Source organism: Lolium perenne, chromosome 4 (assembly GCF_019359855.2).
Source record: "Lolium perenne isolate Kyuss_39 chromosome 4, Kyuss_2.0, whole genome shotgun sequence".
NCBI lineage: Eukaryota > Viridiplantae > Streptophyta > Magnoliopsida > Poales > Poaceae > Lolium > Lolium perenne.
The window spans coordinates 402,264,815-402,285,300 of NC_067247.2; the positions used below are offsets into that span (position 1 = coordinate 402,264,815).

At 46.9% G+C, this 20,486-nt stretch overlaps 1 protein-coding gene and 1 long non-coding RNA gene across 3 annotated transcripts; one reads left to right on the forward strand and one right to left on the reverse strand.

Moving 5' to 3' along the window:
* Positions 1 to 7,516: 7,516 nt before the first annotated feature.
* On the forward strand, positions 7,517 to 12,161 carry LOC127348157 (putative F-box/FBD/LRR-repeat protein At1g22000). Of its 2 annotated transcripts, XM_071818372.1 has the most exons (5): positions 7,517 to 8,013; positions 8,129 to 8,219; positions 8,665 to 9,678; positions 9,794 to 9,991; positions 10,109 to 12,161. In XM_071818372.1, exons 2-5 carry the CDS (start codon positions 8,151 to 8,153, stop codon positions 10,154 to 10,156), a joined length of 1,329 nt encoding a protein of 442 aa, XP_071674473.1. In that variant the 5' UTR covers positions 7,517 to 8,013; positions 8,129 to 8,150; the 3' UTR covers positions 10,157 to 12,161. The 2 variants fall into 2 exon arrangements, with proteins under 2 accessions (XP_071674473.1, XP_071674472.1); XM_071818371.1 differs by having other exon boundaries at positions 9,794 to 12,161.
* Positions 12,162 to 17,046: 4,885 nt separating this feature from the next.
* LOC139830768 (uncharacterized) lies at positions 17,047 to 20,318 on the reverse strand. The gene is made up of 3 exons (XR_011744250.1): positions 19,974 to 20,318; positions 18,589 to 18,669; positions 17,047 to 17,321 (listed from the first exon to the last, which is right to left on the reverse strand). It is a non-coding gene; the product is annotated as an uncharacterized lncRNA (long non-coding RNA).
* Positions 20,319 to 20,486: the final 168 nt, after the last annotated feature.

Genomic DNA, 20,486 nt, shown 5'->3' on the forward strand with positions numbered 1-20,486 from the left:
TTTCTGTGCAGAAACAGATTTTTAGCTGTCACGAATTTGAGCTGTTCTCTCTGTAGGAGAATCTAAAAATTCTGAAACAATTCGTGAGTAATCCTCAGATATGTACGCAACTTTCATTCAATTTGAGCTTCTTCATCTGAGCATGTTAAGTGCCTCGAAAAAATTCGTCTTTACGGACTATTCTGTTTTGATAGATTCTGCCTTTTATTTCACATTGCCTCTTTTACTGTGTTGAATGGATTTCTTTGCTCCATTAACTTTCAGTAGCTTTGGGTAATGTCCAGAAGTGTTAGGAATGATTGTGTCCTCTCTGAACATGTGAATTTTTGATAATGCACTAACCCTCTAATGAGATTGTTTTGAGTTTGGTGTGGAGGAAGTTTTCAAGGGTCAAGAGAGGAGGATGATATAATACGATCAAGAAGAGTGAAAAGTCTAAGCTTGGGGATGCCCCCGTGGTTCATCCCTACATATTTCAAGAAGACTCAAGCATCTAAGCTTGGGGATGCCCAAGGCATCCCCTTCTTCATCAACAACTTATCAGGTCACCTCTAGTGAAACTATATTTTTATTCCGTCACATCTTATGTGCTTTACTTGGAGCGTCTGTATACTTTTATTTTTGTTTTTGTTTGAATAAATTCGAATCCTAGCATTCATTGTGTGGGAGAAAGACATGCTCCGCTGTTTCATATGAACACTGTTGTTCTTAGCTTTACTCTTAATGTTCATGGCGAAGGTTGAAAACCGCTTCGTTTATTGCTATTTGGTTGGAAACAGAAAATGCTTCATGTGGTAATTGGTATATGGTCTTGAATAATTTGATACTTGGCAATTGTTTTGAGCTCTCAAATAGATCATGTTTAAGCTCTTGCATCATGTAGTTTGAACCTATTAGTGGAGAATTACTGTAGAGCTTGTTGAAATTTGGTTTGCATGATTGGTCTCTCTAAAGTCTAGATATTTTCTGGTAAAGGTGTTTGAACAACAAGGAAGACAGTGTAGAGTCTTATAATTCTTGCAATATGTTCTTATGTAAGTTTTGCTGTACCGGTTCATACTTGTGTTTGCTTCAAACAACCTTGCTAGCCAAAGCCTTGTACTGAGAGGGAATGCTTCTCGTGCATCCAAAACCTTGAGCCAAAACTTATGCCATTTGTGTCCACCATAACTACCTACTATGTGGTATTTCTCTGCCATTCCAAAGTAAATTGCTTGCGTGCTACCTTTAAAATTTCATTCCTTGTCTTTGCAATATATAGCTCATGGGAAAGTAGCTTAAAAACTATTGTGGTAAAGAATATGTCGCTTATGTATCTTATTTCTTATAAGTTGCTTGTTGAGCGGTAACCATGTTTCTGGGGACGCCATCAACTGTTCTTTTGTTGAATATAATCTGAGTTGCTATGCATGTTCGTCTTGTCTGAAGTCAGGGTGATTTGCCATGAGTTGTATGGTTTGAGTATGCATATTGTTAGAGAAGAACATTGGGCCGCTAACCAAAGCCATGTATCATGGTGGAAGTTTCAGTTTGGACATTAATCCTCAATCTCTTATGAGAATATTATCTGTTGTTGAATGCTTATGCATTAAAGAGGAGTCCATTATCTGTTTTCTATGTTGTCCCGGTATGGATGTCCTCAAGTTGAGATCTATCAAAAACGAGAAATCAAATGCCTACTTAAACTCTCCGTCACGAAAACCCTAGTACCGAGAGCCACGATACGAGAAAACATACTGTGACGCCGTCGCCGCCAATCCCATCTCGGGGGATTCAGGAGATCGCCTCCGGCACCCTGCCGGAGAGGGGAATCATCACCCGAGGACTCTACATCACCATGCCAGCCTCCGGATTGATGCGTGAGTAGTTCATCCTTGGACTATGGGTCCATAGCAGTAGCTAGATGGTTGTCTTCTCCTCTTGTGCTATCATGTTTAGATCTTGTGAGCTGCCTATCATGATCAAGATCATCTATTTATAATGCTACATGTTGTGTTTGGTGGGATCCGATGAATATGGAATACTATGTCAAGTTGATTATTGATCTATCATATATGTGTTGTTTATGATCTTGCATGCTCTCCGTTGCTAGTAGAGGCTCTGGCCAAGTTGATACTTGTAACTCCAAGAGGGGGTATTTATGCTCGATAGTGGGTTCATGCCTCCATTGAATCTGGGACAGTGATAGAAAGTTCTAAGGTTATGGATGTGCTGTTGCCACTAGGGATAAAACATCAATGCTTTGTCTAAGGATATTTGTATTGTTTACATTACGCACACTACTTAATGCAATTGTCTGTTGTTTGCAACTTAATACTGGAAGGGGTGCGGATGCTAACCCGAAGGTGGACTTTTTAGGCATAGATGCATGCTGGATAGCGGTCTATATTCTTTGTCGTAATGCCCTAAGTAAATCTCATATTAGTCATCATGATATGTATGTGCATTGTTATGCCCTCTCTATTTGTCAATTGCCCAACTGTAATTTGTTCACCCAACATGCTATTTATCTTATTGGAGAGACACCACTAGTGAACTGTGGACCCCGGTCCATTCTTTTACATCTGAAATACAATCTACTGCAATCATTGTTCTCTGCTGTTCTTTGCAAACAAACATCATTCTCCACACCATACGTTTAATCCTTTGTTTACAGCAAGCCGGTGAGATTGACAACCTCACTGTTAAGTTGGGGTAAAGTATCTTGATTGTGTTGTGCAGGTTCCACGTTGGCGCCGGAATCCCTGGTGTTGCGCCGCACTACACTCCTCCACCAACAACCTTCACGTGGCCTTCATCTCCTACTGGTTCGATAAACCTTGGTTTCTTACTGAGGGAAAACTTGCTGCTGTACGCATCACACCTTCCACTTGGGGTTCCCAACGGACGAGTGCTTTACCGTCACAAGGAAGCTACTGTCGCACGTCAGCACCCCCCGTAGTCAGTGCCACGGCCGGGCTACGGCTGATGGCCGCCGTGTTCGCCAGGAAGACCGCGCCCACGGCCACGCCCGACGTACTACGGGTGACTGCCTTGGCCACCACCGGGCCTGTACCCGGGGATGGGATTGTTGCCGCGGTAGTTGGGGCTGACGCTGGGAACGCAGGGCGCGCCGTGGCTGCCAGAGTGACCACCGCCGCTGAATTGGCCGCGATCGCTGCCGTGCGCGGCGTAGACGTGGGCGGGGGCGTTGTCGAGGGAGAGCTCCTCGAGCTGGATTCGGGAGCAGCAGTCGGCAAACGACGGGAGGTTGCCTTTCAAGATGGCGGCCTGAAGTTTGTACTGGTCGCCGAGGCCCTCGAGGAACTGGAGGGCGAGATCGCTGTCGTCGACGGGGCGCCCGATGGCGTCCAAGTCATGTGCAATGGACTGCAGCTTGCTGGCGTACGTCGACACGGTCATGACGCCTCGCGAAGTAGTGCGGAAAGCCTTGGAGAAGTAGAGGTACCGCGAGGTTTGATTGTTGAGGAAGAAGCGGTGTAGGCGGATCCAGGTGGAGCAGGCCGTGCCGTCACCCTGGACCAAGCGATGAAGATCTTCCGTCAGGGTAGCCATGAACCAGAGGCTAAGATGGATGTCGACGGCGCGCCAGGAGCCGTCCGGATCGAGAGGGGCCGCGCCCTCTGTCACGTGATCCATGACTTGGTACACGGTGAGGAGGAGGGTGAGGATCTGCCACCACTTCGAGAAGTTGGCGCTGGCGATAGTAACCTGAAATTTGACGTAGGTGGAGATGTTGACGTCTAGAATGGGATGGGAAAAGTTAGGGTTGGGTAATTGGGAGGGAAATTGGAGGGCATGCATGGAGTTGTTGGTTGGGATCATCGGGAGATTGTCGGCGAGGCCGTCAAAGTTCAGGCGATCGGAGTTGACTGGAGTGGGAGGCGCGCGGGGCATGGGAGGGCGCTGGTGGGGTAAGGGAGTACGGGGATCAGTGTCCAGAGTGGTTGAGGTAGAGGAGGAGATCGCCGACGCGGTCGCTGACGTTGAGGAAGAGGAGGTCCCGACCATGGGGATGGGGAGAGAGGGAGCACAAGGCTCTGATACCAAATTGTATTATGAATCTCAGATGTGTTTGCATTACAGAGAGGGAGGTTACATACTTCGGATACACAGGGTGGGATCCGATCCTTCAGGCACTACCAGCACTAGCCTATATTGAGGGGTTACAACGGTACAACGTGACATAATACAAGAGTGTGTTTAACATGTTCTTCTGCAGATACTCGTCCGCCTCTGCTGCGCCCGCGCAGCCGCCGGACTATGGACCCATCTGCCCGACCTCAACTTCTGCATCGTCGCGCTCGGACCTCTCCTACACGTCCTCACCTCGCTCCAAACCTCGGCCGTTGGCCCTGGGTTTCCCCCGTCCTCTACATCTGCGTCGTGCCCATCTTCTCCAACAGCCAACTCGAGAATGCCAAGTTCAGAGATGGCGTCTTCTCGCTGCTCAACGCCGCCGCAAGGCCCTCCACGGCGGAGCTCCGCTTCACCCTCTGGCCGGAGTTTTGTTGCCCGCTGTTAAATGGAGGTGATGGTGCCCCACTTCCACCGCGGGCTCTCTGCGGTTCCGCGTCGATCATGGTCAGCTTGCTCCTTGGCTAACCGAGAGCGGTTCTTTTCGAAAATAACGTGATAAGCGTTGAGGGTGCCTGCCGATACACTGACAGGGAGGCAAGTGTTGTTGGAGGCAAGTGTTGTTGACCACGGCGTTGCGGGCTGCAGTCCACTCTTCCCTGGAGACAGAGAAAGTGCTATTGATGTTGCTGCCGCTGGCTTCGCCATCCCGTCGTCGCTCGATATTGGTGCGCGGGGTGTGCTCACCCATAGAGATCTCGTCTCCCGTTTGAGGGTTGATGATGACGCCGATTTGATGGCGAGCCAATCGTGTCACGATCGAGGGGACGACATAGTTATGTTTGCCGATGCTTTCTTCATCGAGGAGTACTTGATGCCGCACACGAAGGGAGAAGCGTCCGAGCCGAGCTCGTGCCTGGTGTCACAGTCGAGGCAATAGTACGATGTTAGATCCGATGACTCAGAATCATCAGACCCGACGGACATGGTGGACATGGTGCGTCGTGACGATGACGATGACGATGATGCCAGAGTCGACGTAATCAACATTGGTGATGCAGTGGTTCTTGAAGTAGCAGCCAATAAATCGGCCATGGTTGATGATGAAGCGGTGGACGTAGCAGTCGATAAAGCTACGGATGATGCAGGGCCCGAAGTGATTGGGTCCGGGAGCCGCAGAACGCCACCAGCGCTGATGTTGAGGTGGACACTCCCGAACATCATGTCCATCCCACCGTGCAGGCTCGAGAAGGCCGAACGCGACGCGATGGCGTGAGGGGTAACTCGAAGGACCCAAAACGGATCGAGCCCCCCGAGATCGGCGATGACGGAGCTGGCGGTGGTGGTGATGCCGAAGAAGGTGTAGCCGACACGATCGGAATAGCCAATGAAGTGCCTTGAACCAGCAGGTTTTCCATAGACGGCGGCAATTGACGAGGGGGCTCCTCGGTAATGCCCACCATGAGGGGCTTAGGGTTGACGGAATCCTGCAAGTTAGTACGAGACATCGGATACCAAACGAACAGAAGGCGAGATTTTACCCAGGTTCGGGACCCTCGATGAGGTAAAACCCTTACTCCTGCTTGTCAGATCTTAATTTATCGATGAAAAAGGTTACAATGGGGCAGCCGATAGACTGCGTTGTGGTGAACTCGCCGGAAGGCAAGGTTTCTAGGGTTTGGTGCGTACGGGATTGTGTAGGATGATTTCGATGTCCTCCGGCAGGCCCTCTCTTGGCCTTTATATGGGAGGCCAGGTCTCGAGAGTCCTGCTCGGATTCGACTATGTTACAATGAGATCTAATCTGATCTTCCTTTATTCGATGTTTCCTCGCCTTGTCCATCAAGAATCCGTCTCCTTCTACCTTTCCTTCATCGCTATCGATGTATTGATCCATCATGGACTGCAATGATCTTCATAGATCCCTTGTTGGCCCGAAAGATTTAGGCCAATGTTGGATACCCGAAGGGTAATACCCACATCAAACTCCGCATTAAATAATTAATGGTAGAAGAAGTGACGAAACTCGCTCGCCTCACTCGTATGAGAGGATGAAAGGTGAACCAACGATGAGGAAGGAGGCGAGAGCTTTCACGGTAGCGGTGGAAAACTAAACATTAAGCATGAGAGAATTTAAAAATAATGTGCTCTTGGCGTGGTTTCAAACCTCAAAACCCTTATTAAATTTGTGCTGATTTTGATAGTGCACAATCTAAATCGAATTTCTCGTGTCCGGCCTAACAATATTTTTTGATCTATCTTGCACCTTTACTCGACAACAAAGTTAAGAACTTTCCGCCTACCTTTACTCGGCAACGAAGTTAATAACTGTCTGCCTTAAAAAAGAGTCACAAAAAATGGTATTATAAGAAACTAACAATTGTTATTTGCACATGTTTCTCTACAAATCACACTAGTTTTTATTATGGATACGGATAGAAATAGAGTTTTCATGTAAACATTTAATTAGCATTCTAAAGACTGGATTTTGTACTCTTGAATAACATGGCCATGTCTTCAAAACGATTGTGTATTGCTTACTTTCCATAATAATAAGATTGTGTTTGTTCATAGACTGTATGATGGTATAGATCATCACATCTATTTCAGTGTCATGTTATGGACATTTCAAGGTATACACTACCGACCACTTTTAATACCCCAATGAGGAACATGGGGCAAAAGTGGAGGAGTGAGACACAATAGGATGAGACTCGCTCGCCTCACTCGTATGAGGGGATGAAGGTGAACCAACGCTGAGGAACGAGGCGAGAGCTTTCACGGTGACGGTGAAGAACTAAACATTAAGCACGAGAGAAATCTAAAAATAATGTGCTCTTGGCGTGGTTTCGAACCTCAAAACCCTTATTAAATTTGTGTTGATTTTTTTTTGTGGAAAAAAAATAAATTTGTGTTGATTTTGATAGTGCACAATCTAAATCGAATTTCTAAGTCAAGGCGGCTATAAGTACCCCAGTTTGTTTCTACTGCAAAACCGGTTGCAATGATGGTGAGAATTAGCTTCAGCTGCTTCCAGTCGGATTTACCTGAACCGGCTGTAATGCTCACGTATGTACCAGTAAACAGTGTTTGGTTGATTCTTAATCACGATTAATTAATATTAATGGGCTCGCTTGACTAGTTTTGCATAAATGGGGATGTAGCTCAAATGGTAGAGCGCTAAATTATGCGAATTAGAGGCAGGGGGATCGATACCTCCCATCTCCAAACTAATTTTTTTTTTTCATTTGGCGATTTAGAAGTAGAAAATGGCTTGGAAAATCGGCTGTCATAATTGGGCCTCACGCAGCATCGGCTGTCATAATTGGGCCGGAAGCCTACTGTTAGATGGTCTGTTCTCTAATCAATGGGCTCCCGGGGATGTTCTTCTGCAGATTCTCGTCCGCCTCCGCTGCGCCCGCGCCGCCTCAGAGATGGCGTCTCCTCGCTGCTCCACGCCGCCGAGAGGCTCTCGCCGGTGGAGCTCGTTTCGCCCACGGGAGAGCTTCCCAAGCTGGAGAGGATGTCCCTCTCGAGCTGCAGCGTCGACGTCACCGACCTGGTCCTACTCTGCCCGCGCTTTGCGCGTGCTCAGGGAGGCCGACAGTACCGGCTGTATGGTCAGAGTCCATGTCCATGCCCATGTCCTTCCGTTGTACTTGGTCGCCCATGTATGGCTATCGTCCTCCGTCCTACTCAATTTACTGGGTTTGCAGTCTAAACTGAACTTATGCATGATGTCCCGCTGAATTATTTCTGTAGATTTCACATAGTTCTCTCGAGGAAGCAGCAAACCTTACAACACAGAAACATATGATTACCCATTTCTCTGTTTTGGAACTACATTCCATGACAAGGGGAAATCTCCTTGGGATGCGTCGGATTTGTACTGCTACACGAAGCCTTAAGATCGTCCTGTGGGTGTGGAGCTCAGAGGTAATTCATCCCGGTGCTTATATATTCTGAATAAATCTAGGTACATTCTTCATCTGACGAGTTTAACGCATTTATGCTTACAAGGACCAACTTAGCTTTGTGATTTGTGTAACAGAGCACTGCCATGGTTACTTGAAATGGGGCAAAGAATAATGAAGGGAGCAAAGCTGGCAGTGGTGAGAAGGGCAAAAATCTTGTTTCTTCCGGTAAGTTCCAAGTATTTGTCTCTTTTCTTCAGCATAGGATCCATAAACTGTATTGGTAGCCTGTGGCGGAGCTTGAAGAATGAGGCTGAGCATGCCAAATAAACAAGATAAACGTGGAACTTTGGACATTGTTTGGTGCCCAAGTGTATATAATTAAGAACTCCATTAAGCGTTTAGTTTAGATTGTAAAAGTGTCTTTGTCCACCCTGGTTGCTCATAGAGAACTCCGCTCCAGCTGCCAGCTGCGTAATTTCAACACATAGCAAGGACACTATACTTTTTTAATCATACCCATATTTCTTTTATACATTGTAGCCCAAGGAACCAATTCTCCCTGGGACATTCCACATTTTCACCAGGCCTGCTTAAAGATATTTTTGTTCCGTCTTTTTTCAGCACCATTCCTGTCAGCTCACCGCCGCCTGCTCTTCTGTGCTGCATCCAGATTTCAGAGGGCAGTTATTCCATGGATGGAGCACGCCGTCATGGTGGACATTCGGAGCTTGGTGGTCCAAGCAGCAGCGGAGGAGCTGACCTCATCAGCGCCCTCCCGGACGACATGATCATCCAGGTCCTCGTCCGTCTGCCCTGCGCCGGCGTCGCTGCGCGTACCAGCCTCATCTCCCGCCGGTGGCGTGGCCTCTGGACCCGCCTCCCTGACCTCATCTTCCGCGATGTCATGCCAGGTTTGCTCCTAGCGGCGCTCTCCTCACTTGGACCCGGTGCCGCGTCCCTCTCCCTCCTAGACATCCACGTCCCTGCGGTACTGGACGTTGTCAACCGCGTCTCTCCAAGTTCAAGGGCAGGTCTCCGATCTTCGTTAAGAAGAAGGTGGCCTGCCAACTACGTCTCCTCACTGCTCCGCGCCACCGCGAGGCTCTCGCCAGCTGCGCTCCGCTTCAGTCACCCGCTGAACCTAGAGAAGCCTTACGTTGACGTGGACCTGTCCGCCTGCTTCCATGTCACCACCTCAATCGAGTTGCACGCGGCGTTCCTCTGCTTCCCTGGCCCGCAGTTTGAGCTCCCTGCGCTCCAGAGCCTATCTCTCTCTGGCTGCCGCATCAGCCTTGTTGCCTTGGTCCCCCTCTGCCCGCGCCTGAGCATGCTCAAGGTGGTCGACGCTTTCCTCCCAGCTGATGACATCATCATCCGCTCGGCTTCGCTGCAGGAGCTCATCATGGAAAACAATGTCATGGGCGCATGGACAGGACGTGTCCATGTCGAGGCCCCGGCGCTCAAGCAATTGACCATGCACCTCCGCACCGGCAGTGACCTCAGCGTCTCCGTCTCGGCACCTCTGCTGGAGAAGGTCTCTTGGCGGTGCATGTATTCCGGAGCTTTTATCGGGCTTGGCATTTGGGGGCTCTTGGCAGCGAGATTGGAGACAGAAAAGAGCAATGGGCAGCTGGGAGATGACGCCCCTCGCGTTCAGGTCCTCTGGCTACACATGTTTGCCAGAGTATGTATATATGTCTCCTCGATCTCCTACTCAATTTACTTGCTGGATTAATTTGCCGACTATATTAAACTTCTGATCATAAATCATGATGTACTTTCGAAAATTGTTTTACCAGTGTCCACGCAGCTATCCAGACACAGTGACCGGTTTTGCCACGGAGATAGAGAAACATATGATTACGGGCATCTCTGGCTTAGAGGTACATCTCATAACACCAGAACATGTATTTGGAGCATTAATGTTGAGACTACTTGGAATGCATCGGGTTCGCACTGCTACACGAAGCCTTAAGATCGTCCTCCAGAGATTTAAGGTAATTTTCGATGTGCTTACATTTCAGAAATATGTAGAGACAAAAAGGTTATTGGTACATTCTTGAGCTTATTAGATATGAATAGTGGATGGAGCATGTAACTCATGTTTGTATCAGATGAAAGACAGATGCACACCCCTTGTGATGAGCCAAAGGACTGGATAACTCAGACTATCTCCTTAACCAATCTTGAAAAGGTGGAAATCAAAGGATTTGAAGGGCAGGATCATGAGTCCGATTTCTTGAAGTTGATATTTAGATGCACGCCAGTGCTTAAAAAAATAGCCCTGGAGCGGTCAGAGGGGTTTATACCAAATGATGATTGGTGTACAGAAATACACAACATCTTCATGGCTTATCCTTCTGTGGAATACAGTGTTGATCATTGTCCTGGTAAGCAGGTTCGGTGCACACGCTCGTAGATGCAACGATTTTTTTTTTGGTTGTACAGTTTCATCAAAGGATAAGATTATTGATGTTCGCCTTATGTCTATATTCTTCTCTCAAACCTTTATAGCTATGTCATCTCAATGCCTTTCATGTTGTGAAAGTGTGTAGGGGTGGTTAGAATTAGTTGTTGATGTTGAATATAAATATACTATCTAGTCTCTTTCTATCAGTTCGGACTCTTAGTTGAATTGGCTAGTGCAACAATCTTATATGGTATCAGAGCCAAAAAAGTCTCAAGTTTAAGACCCTACTCACGCAGTATTAAAAACAAAAGAAAAAAGATTTTGCGGCCTACAACGAACCCACTCTAATTAAGGACTAAAATAGCCTAGACGTGAGAAGGAGCAGTGTTGAATATAAACATACTGCCTAGTCTCCTTCCATCAGTTCGAACTTTTGGTTGAATTGGCTAGGGCAACAATCCTATAGTTGACATGCCAATTATCCATTCCAGGCTAATTAAGTTTAGCTTGTCTCTGCCCCTCTTTGTTTGCTAAAGGATGGTCATTGTGATGCTCTATATGTTTAGGTGGCGTATTATCAGTCTTAATGCTTGTTTTTTCTTTAGGTTCTGTTTCCTCTAATGAAGCCCAGGGGCTAAACCATCATCCTATAAACTTATTTCCAAACAATGTACAGTTCTAGTCTGCCAGAAAAAAAATGCTCTATAGCCTCTACTTCAGTTTGCATGAATGAGAGGCTATACTGTTTGTCGGGTCCACTAATGTTTGGTTTATCACAAAAGTTGTCTGAATATGCTATATTAGTGCAGATTTTTCATTGAGTATAATATTTCTGCTCAATTTGTGAGCATACATTCTCAAAACTTTTGTTCTTTTCAAAATGAAAGCTGAGTGGTGGAAGTGAGAGTTTTTAGGTAACTTTCTAGTCTATGCAGTCTGCTCACCTTACTAGCTGCCCATTTGTTTCATGCAACCATCTCTATTTGTTGCACCCTTCGGTTTTGCGCCAGTACATTTAGTAGCCAATAAAAGAAGTTATTGCGAGATTAGCTGAAGCTAATTATCTCAATTTAATTAAAGAAGCAATCTCAGGCGGACATATTAGAAGGAACTGCTCTTTATTGTTTCGAGATATGAATATTTTTAGGGATTCTATGGTTGACATTCTAGTCTCTGTACACGGAGACTCCATATTCCCATTCCAAGATACTGACCAAAACTGGTTTCGAGTTGCCTCCTTTGCATGCAGGGTCGATGCAGGGCAGCCCAAGTTGTGCGCCCAAATGATTCTGGTCTTCACACTGCTGTATCGGACCTTAATCCAACTTGGATAATCCCTCGACGCCCAATGGCCAGCGAGGAGGTGTTTCTACTGAAGAGATGTAAGCGGCGAGGAGGGGTTTTCACTGAGGACGTCCTGCACGTACTGAGACCGGGGCAGAGAACCTAGTCATCAGCAAGGCGAGAAAACTGTCATCAAAGGCAACCGAAAGGAAAAGGGACTGCTGTTCTGAGCGCTGATGCAACAGGATGTGACTGGCAAGAGCGATGGTATACTGTTTGGAGCTCAAATTCAGAGTTTTTTTGGGAGCAAAGAAGAAAACAAAATGTGCATGATTAGTAATGGTATATTTGTTGTCACTATTCATCACTGGACTTTGCTGTTATCGTACATCCTAAATGGATTTGGTTTTGAACTTGAAATTTTATATGTTCGTAGAGCAATCACATCCCCAACATCATGTATTTTTCCATAATTTTTTAAATATCTCGACTTCCATCGGATATTTTCTCTATGAGTGCATCAACCTGTTGGTCATTTCCAGTTCTCCACCCTACTCGGCCTTAGATCCCCCCTCCCCCGCTTATTTTGTCTGAAGAGCTTCCTGTTGAATTTCACATACCCTTCTTTGTTTTGTGTTTTGGCATTACCAATTTCTACTTAACCTGAAGGCCCATGAAAATTGAAAATCAAATGAGCTATTGTTGAACTAGACTAGAAGCTTCTTTTAGTGGCTACTAAATATATATGGTGCAAAACCCAGCTGTGAAATATAAGGATGTATGCACACACATTAAGCTATAAAATATCCCCAAAGAAAAATCATTAATATAGATTCAGCCAATTATTTGAGTACATTACAGACACAAGCAAAATTCTGTGGACTTGGAAACAGTATATCATCTAAATATATTATGTGCAACCAACCTAGATGGTATGTATGACTTATAGTTTATATGATCGTTTACTTCCGTCTCCGGCCCATCAAAGGGATCAGCGTAAAGACAGCAAACACATAGCCGCAACATATGGAGCATGACAAATTCACAGTGGTCATTTCTTCCATAAACAAAGAGAGCAGGAGTAAGCTAAACTAACTTCACCTAGATGGCATGTCAAGGACACATTGCAACCACCGTAGAAATTTGCACAACACGAAGGACACCGACAGAACATAACTATAAAGGTGTTAGAGCAGCAATGATAAAGCATGAGTTTAGGCTTTGACAAAACTTTTTTCGAAATGGGGGATACCCCAGCCTCTGCATCAAAATGATGCATATGGCTGCTTTATTACTTTATTTAGAGTATCAACATCACACTTATTACATTTCAACGATCAGCTAAGGTTGATACAAAGATCAACCGGTAAAAAAAGCAAAACAGCTGATGCCAGTGATACATGATAAGTGATCCTATGATCAAGGCTTCGACAAAACTGTCCAAAGATAAATTAAATCGTTGCATCTAGAAGCATACTAAAAATTCATGCAATACCTTCTTACCAAAACTAAGATCTGTCGCATTAACTTGCATTCCACCAAAGGATAAGCCTTGAAGATGTCATATAATTCCGTGCACCAGTTGTTACTTGTTGTGACCTTATACGACGTGCCCACGGCCATTCTTTTAAGCATGGGTGCACATCTGAATATCGCTTTCAAGAAATCAAACTCATGATCCTCCGGTTCGAAGCCATCGATTACCACTTCTTCAAGATTGATCAGAGAGATATTTTCGCTTCTCCAGTTCCTGGGCTCATCACAGGGACAATTTACTGGACATTCTTCTTTCACCTAGAACAAATGAGGATTACTAAAATGTATTTTTCTATGGTCCATAATTCAGATCTTATCTCAAGAATGAACCTAGTTTTTTTTATCAAACAAGTACCATGAATATATATTTGAGATATATAAACAGAGCAGAGTATTACCTTTGATCTCAGAAGGAGGATCTGAAGCCATTGTGTAGCAGTACGAATCCGATGTGACCCAAGTAGATGGAACACAAATGGTCCAAAAACGTGGCCTGCCGATCTCATACCATAATCATACTCCATTATTAGCTCCAAAACAGAGAAGTCGGTAACCAGATGTTTCTCTATTTTCTTCACAAAGTTGAGCTGTGCAACAAACAGACCCGGCCCCCCCCCCCCCCCCCCCCCAAAAAAGAGAGCATATCATGCATAAGTTCAATTTAGGCGGCAAATTAAGCTAATTGAGCAGGAGATACATGAGACATACACAAGCCGTCATTTGCAGGGACAGGACATTAACGTTGGAGAGCTGCAAACATGTGTCTTCCCCGGCGCCGGTGATCACCCGGTGTCCGAGGCTCTCTGCAGTATGTAAGCTCACTTTCGAGAGGCCCCATGGACCAAACCCAGCAGTCATCGTGGTCGTGGAATAGGAGGAGCACTCCCAGGAGACCTTCTCCAAAATTGGTGCCACGACGGACACGTTGAGCTTGTCTTTGGTACGGAAGAGCATCGTCAGTTTCTTAAGCACGGGGGCCTCCACGTTGATACGGTCTGTCGAACTGTAACCTGCACGCACATGCAGCTCCTGCAACGACTCCGATCGGATGTCGATGCCGTCGTCGAGGGAAACTTGGGCCACCCAGAGCACCCGCAGGCACGGGCAGCGAAGGACCAAGGCGGCGAGGTCGACGCTGCAGCCCGAGAGCGAGAGGAGCGTCAATCTCTCGAGCGCCGGGAACCCGGCGCTGCGACCTGGCGGCGTGAGGCGGAGGTTCTCCGCGTACAGCTGGATGGAAGCGGCGCGGTGGAAGCAAGGGAGCTCCACGTCGATGTGATCCATCATGCGCGGGAGGGACAGGATGAGATCCACCGGGGAGAGCCCCGCAGCGGCATGGAGCAGCGAAGCGACGCCGGCAGACTCCACCCCGTGGTGACTGGGGACGCGGACGTCGAGGAGAGACACCCGGGCTTGGATCGATGTGAGCGCCGGCAGGAGCCTGGCGAGCGTGGTGTTGCGGAATACCAGGAGGCTGCCGGCGAAATACAAGGAGGGCGTCACAAGTTGAATACACCGTCATGTCCTTTGGCCTCACTAATGCTCCTGCCACTTTCTCTCGGTTGATGAACTACATTTTCATGGAGTACCTCGACAAGTTTGTGGTAGTCTACCTCGATGATATCCTTGTCTACTCCAAGTCCAATGAGGAGCATGAAGAGCATCTTCGCCTCATCCTCATGAAGCTTCGTGAACATCGTCTTTACGCCAAGTTCTCCAAATGTGAATTCTGGCTTCCTCAAGTCGTCTATCTTGGCCATGTCATTTCCGGAAAAGGCATTGCTGTCAATCCTGAAACCGTCAAGGCGATCGTTGAATGGCTTCCTCCGAAGAAGGTCAAGCAAGTGAGAAGTTTCCTCGGTTTGGCAATTTACTGCCGCCGCTTCGTTGAGAATTTCTCCAAGATCGCCAAGCCTCTTACCGATCTCCTCAAGAAAGACAAGAAGTTCCTTTGGTCCCCTCAATGTCAAGAAAGCTTTGACCTCCTCAAGCAGAAGCTCACTTCCACACCTGTTCTTGTTCTTCCAGATACTTCTAAACCTTTCCAGATATTCTGTGATGCCTCTCTTCATGGGCTAGGCGCTGTCCTCATGCAAGAACATCAAGTTGTGGCGTATGCTTCTCGTCAGTTGAAAAAGCATGAACTCAACTATCCCACACATGATCTCGAGCTTGCAGCTGTGTTACATGCCTTAATAACATGGCGCCAATACTTGTTGGGCAACAAATGTGAGATCTTCACCGACCACAAGAGTCTCAAATACATCTTCACACAACCCAACTTGAACCTCCGTCAAACGAGATGGATGGAAACCATCAAGGACTTTGATCTGTCTATCAGCTACACTTCAGGCAAAGCTAATGTCATGGCTGACGCCCTTAGTCGCAAGTCCTATTGCAACAACCTCATGATTCAAGAAAGTCAACCTGCTCTTTATGAAGAATTCAGGAAATTGAATCTTGAGCTCGTTCCCCAAGGCTACCTTGCAAACTTGGTGATCACGCAGACTCTTGAAGATAAGATCCGAAAAGGACAGTTGCGAGATATTTGCAGCAAGAACATCAAAGAGAATATGCACAAGCCCAAGTACAAGTCCTTCTCTATCGATGATCAAGGAACTCTGTTCTTCCAAGGTCGTTTTGTTGTTCCGAATGATCCAGACCTGAGAAACCTCATTCTCAAAGAAGCTCATGACACTCCTCTTTCTATCCATCCTGGCAGCACAAAGATGTATCTCGATATCAAGTCTACCTATTGGTGGACTAGGATGAAAAGAGATGTTGCTCGCTATGTCTCAGAATGTGATGTCTGTCGCCGTGTCAAAGCAGAACATCAGAGACCTGCCGGTGTCCTCCAACCCCTGAAGATTCCCGAGTGGAAATGGGATAAGATTGAGATGGACTTAAATCGGTTTTCCAAAGTCTCGAAAAGGCAATGATGCTATCTTCGTGGTGATCGACCGTCTTTCCAAGGTTGCTCACTTTCTTCCTGTCAAAGAGACAATATCTGCTAGTCAGTTGGCTGAGCTCTACACTGCAAAGATCGTCTCTCTTCATGGTGTTCCCTTGGAAATAAGCTCTGATCGCGGAAGTATCTTCACTTCCAGGTTTTGGGCTAGCTTTCAGAAAGCTATGGGAACTAATCTGCTCTTCAGCACAGCTTATCATCCTCAAACGAGTGGGCAAGTCGAAAGAGTCAATCAGATTCTTGAGGACATGCTCCGTGCCTGTGTTATCTCCTTCGGCATGAAATGGGAAGAATGCCTTCCATTCGCTGAGTTCTCTTACAACAACAGCTATCAAGCCAGTTTGGGCATGGCACCTTTCGAAGCTCTCTATGGTCGCAAATGTGACCTTATAATGGCCATGTTCCTATAACGCAGCGGAGAAGAAGGCACCTTTCGCTGAGTTCTCTTACAACAACAGCTATCAAGCCAGTTTGGACATGGCATAGGAACTACGCAGCGGAAGCGTGGTGGGCCCATAACCCACAGGTCCCAGGATCGAAACCTGGCTCTGATACCAAGTCTGTAAGCCCCAGGAGTAGGAAAACCCAGAGCGCGCAGGTAAGAGGGGTTTATGTGCATGAGGTCACTACAAAGGACCGTGAGGTCGCCTCGTATTCCCAAGCTTATGGGTAGGCCAAGCAACAGCTCGACACGCTCATGCACACAACACCCACCTCAAAGGCTCACGTTAGGCTTTCCAAGCCTGAATGCTTCACCTTCCTGTGCACTTCACACATACACGCACTGTGCACAGGATACAAGGGTAGAATACAGATTGAATATCACAACATGACCATCTACGACACAAAAGATGGAAAAGGTTCATATATAGCAACGCTCTACTGAGCAAGATCCAAATGACACTCAAAAGGGAAACATATCCCAACAGTACATCATACATAGAGGTAGCAAATAGTCTGGGTACAGACAAGATCCAAATTGGACTAAGAGTCCTGAAGATAACCAAGCGGGATCCATAACCAACAAGCCACAGGCTGCTGCCTTAGGAACGATCCTGCTACGCAACGAAGTCGTCGTCCGTGAACTCGACAAAGTAGCCTCCTGCGTACTGCTCATCATCTGTCGTACCTGTTTGTCGAAAAGCGGGTTCCGGAAAAAGAGAGAGAAAAACGAGGGTAAGTACCAAGTGGCACGTACTTGCGAGACAAGACCAGCTATGCTTGCTGGGGGGCGGTGTAAACTTCGCCCGGCTATATGTGGAGTTTAGCGGCAGCAAAGCAACTAACCAATAGAGACACGCTACAACATTCGTCTATTAGAGAAGATGAGAGAGCGCATAATCTAGCAGTTCTATACTCTGCAAACAAAACCCAGCCAATGCGATCCCCCTTAGCCAAGAGGTACTGGCAAGGCACTCACACAGTTGACAATTTTATTTCCATATCCATTGTAGTAGTACTAACTTACTACGCAGATTATTAGCAATATTATTAGCGACAAGATTATGTGTAAGTTGTTCTATGATCGAGTTAAACAGCTCCAAGTCGTCCATAACCGCGGACACGGCTTATCGATAAGATTTAACCCTGCAGGGGTGCACCAATGTTACCATACACGCATGCTCGAACCCGCTTAATTACGGCGGAGTCTCACAACAAGACCGTTCCCAGATCTACAAGAATGCCTAGGGGGGCCACCCAACTAAGCTACCCGAAACGAAGTTCGGCCGTACTCCGATGCGGACTCAGGGTTTGCGTTAACGGCTAGGCGTGCAAACCACACGCTTCGCTAAACGTTCCGCAAGGTACAGTACAGAATATAAACACCCGAAGGCAACAGGAAGTAAACACCCGAAGGCAACAGTAAGTAAAGCATGGCATACATGGCATAGGCAAATAAAATCAAGGTTGTGGCCCCCTTTTCAACAGACTTGAGAAATGGTAATGGGTGATGGGGGGTCCCGATAAAACCTCCCACGAGTGGTTAGCGCGCTCAGTCTTGGAAACAGATAACAAGAACTCGGGTCCTAGGGGACACAAGCGAGACAAAAATCCGATGCTTTCGCAAAGGGGCTCACCGATGCCTCTGCAATATTATTATCCCATATCAATTTTAATTGTAGTAAAAGTTATCAACTTCATTTTCAAAAAGGTAGTGCATGTGTCAACATCCCAACAAGATATCCCGAACATTTCGAGATATCAACAAAAACCCTAAACTCGCCTACGACTGGCAAAGCTGGCAAACAACAAACAATAGGTAGGGCGAGGAGGTGTAACTCGGATATATAGGTAACAGGTGGAAAAGGACACGTGACACAACAGAAACGCAACATAGGGATAGCAATAGATCAAAAGAGCATGTAAATGTAAAATAGGTGAAGAGGTGGGCTCGCCTGTCAGATCAGCGGTAGAAGCACTGGCACGATCCTCCTGAGGGTGCTCGTACTCCTGCTCGTACTGCTCTGCGTCGGCGTCTACTCGAGAAGAACCAAATAGCACATACATAGAAAGTAATGGCACAAAATCAATACAAGTAGATGCAATGCGCAATATGATGCATGATGACATGGCGAGATGATATGTGTAACGCAAAATTAAGTGGGGTGCTCAAGTGTCACATGAAATGATAAGCACCCTCACATATCCACTTAGTTCATATTGCAATTTTACTTTGGACAATTCAGAGATGATGCCAATGATGCATGGTGATGCAAGATTTGAAAACCTCTCGCTTTTCTGATGAAAATGGATATATAATTTGTTCAATTTAGAGTTATGAATTAAGAGTTATGAATTATGCCATATTAACCAAATTAATTCAGTTTTAAAATATGTCCAAATTTTATTTATCCAAAATCCAAAACAAAGTTCATAATTGGATAGATCACGAAAAGTTGATCAAAAAGGATATATGGTTTGTCAAATTTGAGTTTAGGAAAGTGCAAAAATAAAAGGTTTGAAAATTAGGCAGATTTCAAATTCATAAAAGGAATTGAATTTTGGAGAGAGATTTGGGCGGGAAACATATTTCACCGGGATGGTTTTAGACATGGTCGCTGACCAGTGGGGCCCAGAGCCAGGTCAGCCTGCCCGCGTGGCGCGCCAAAAAGTTTGGCTTAAACCGCGCCCGCGGGAACTCGAACCCGGGTCTGTGCGGGAGAGGAGCAAGGGCACAGCCAGCTGGGCTGAGCTTCGGTTTTGAAATCAAACAACCTCCAGACAAGGTATAGTGTAGCCACACGTTAACTGAAATGATTGACACTACGAACTGAAAAATGACAGCTGCAGTCTCCTGTAGATGTATTTCTGCACGCTTTTTAAAGCGTCCCCCGCTTCTAATCTAGGCACCGATTTGAGAGAAGCAAAGAAGGTTGAGAAGGAAGGATGTGCCAAGTTTTGAATGAGACATGTTTGAGGTGTTTTGGTGCACCGTGGCGGTCACGGCGCTCGACGGAAAACGGGAACACAACACGGTTAAACTGAAACCGAAAATGAATCTGCTTCTGGACCAAAGTTTGATTGAAGGTGGCGTCGTGTACAGACCTCGAAACTGGGTGACTCCAAAACAACAGTTGTAGATCTACGTCGGGGCTTTACAGCGGTATGAAAAACACGTGCTGGAGTGGAGTGACTCGCCGGCAACGTTCGTCGGAAAAGTGCGTCGTGAAACAGATATAAAAGGGGTCATTTTTCGTTTGATCGTGTCGGATCTCCCTCGCATCGACGATGCCGCGAGGTTTGATGCATGCAGGGGTAGGAGGAGGAACTTGCTGCTCACCCTGGGCTCGCTGAAGAGAAAGGGAAGCAGAGGGGGGTCGCCGGAGTTGAGGAAGACGAGGTGGCCGGGGGTAGACGTTGGCGAGGACGAAGCGGTCGAGCAGATCTTGGAGTCCCTTGCTCCGTGAAGAAGTCGAGAAGAACGAGGAGTCCAAGGTGGTTCTTTTCCGCCCGTCAGGTGAGCTCGAGGTGGCCCATGGCGATGGTGGTGTAGGGTAGACGGCGGCGATGTTTGAGCTCGGGAGGGTTTTCCGTTGGAGAGAGGAGAAGGTGGCGGCGCTTGGAGAGGGAAAAGGGAGGTAGCTAGGGTTGGTGGAGGCGCTGCTGTGCTGCTTATAACGGAGAAGAGGAGGGCCAGAGGGGAGGGAGGCTGGCGACGTGGAGACCATGGCGAGCTTCTTTACCCGATACGGTGCAGCTCGTCTACGTGTAAAGGGAGAGGAGAGGGAGTTCTCATACCGCTTCAGGTAAGAGGACTTGGGCCAGCAAGGTGGGCTGCCAAGGTGAGGAGAGG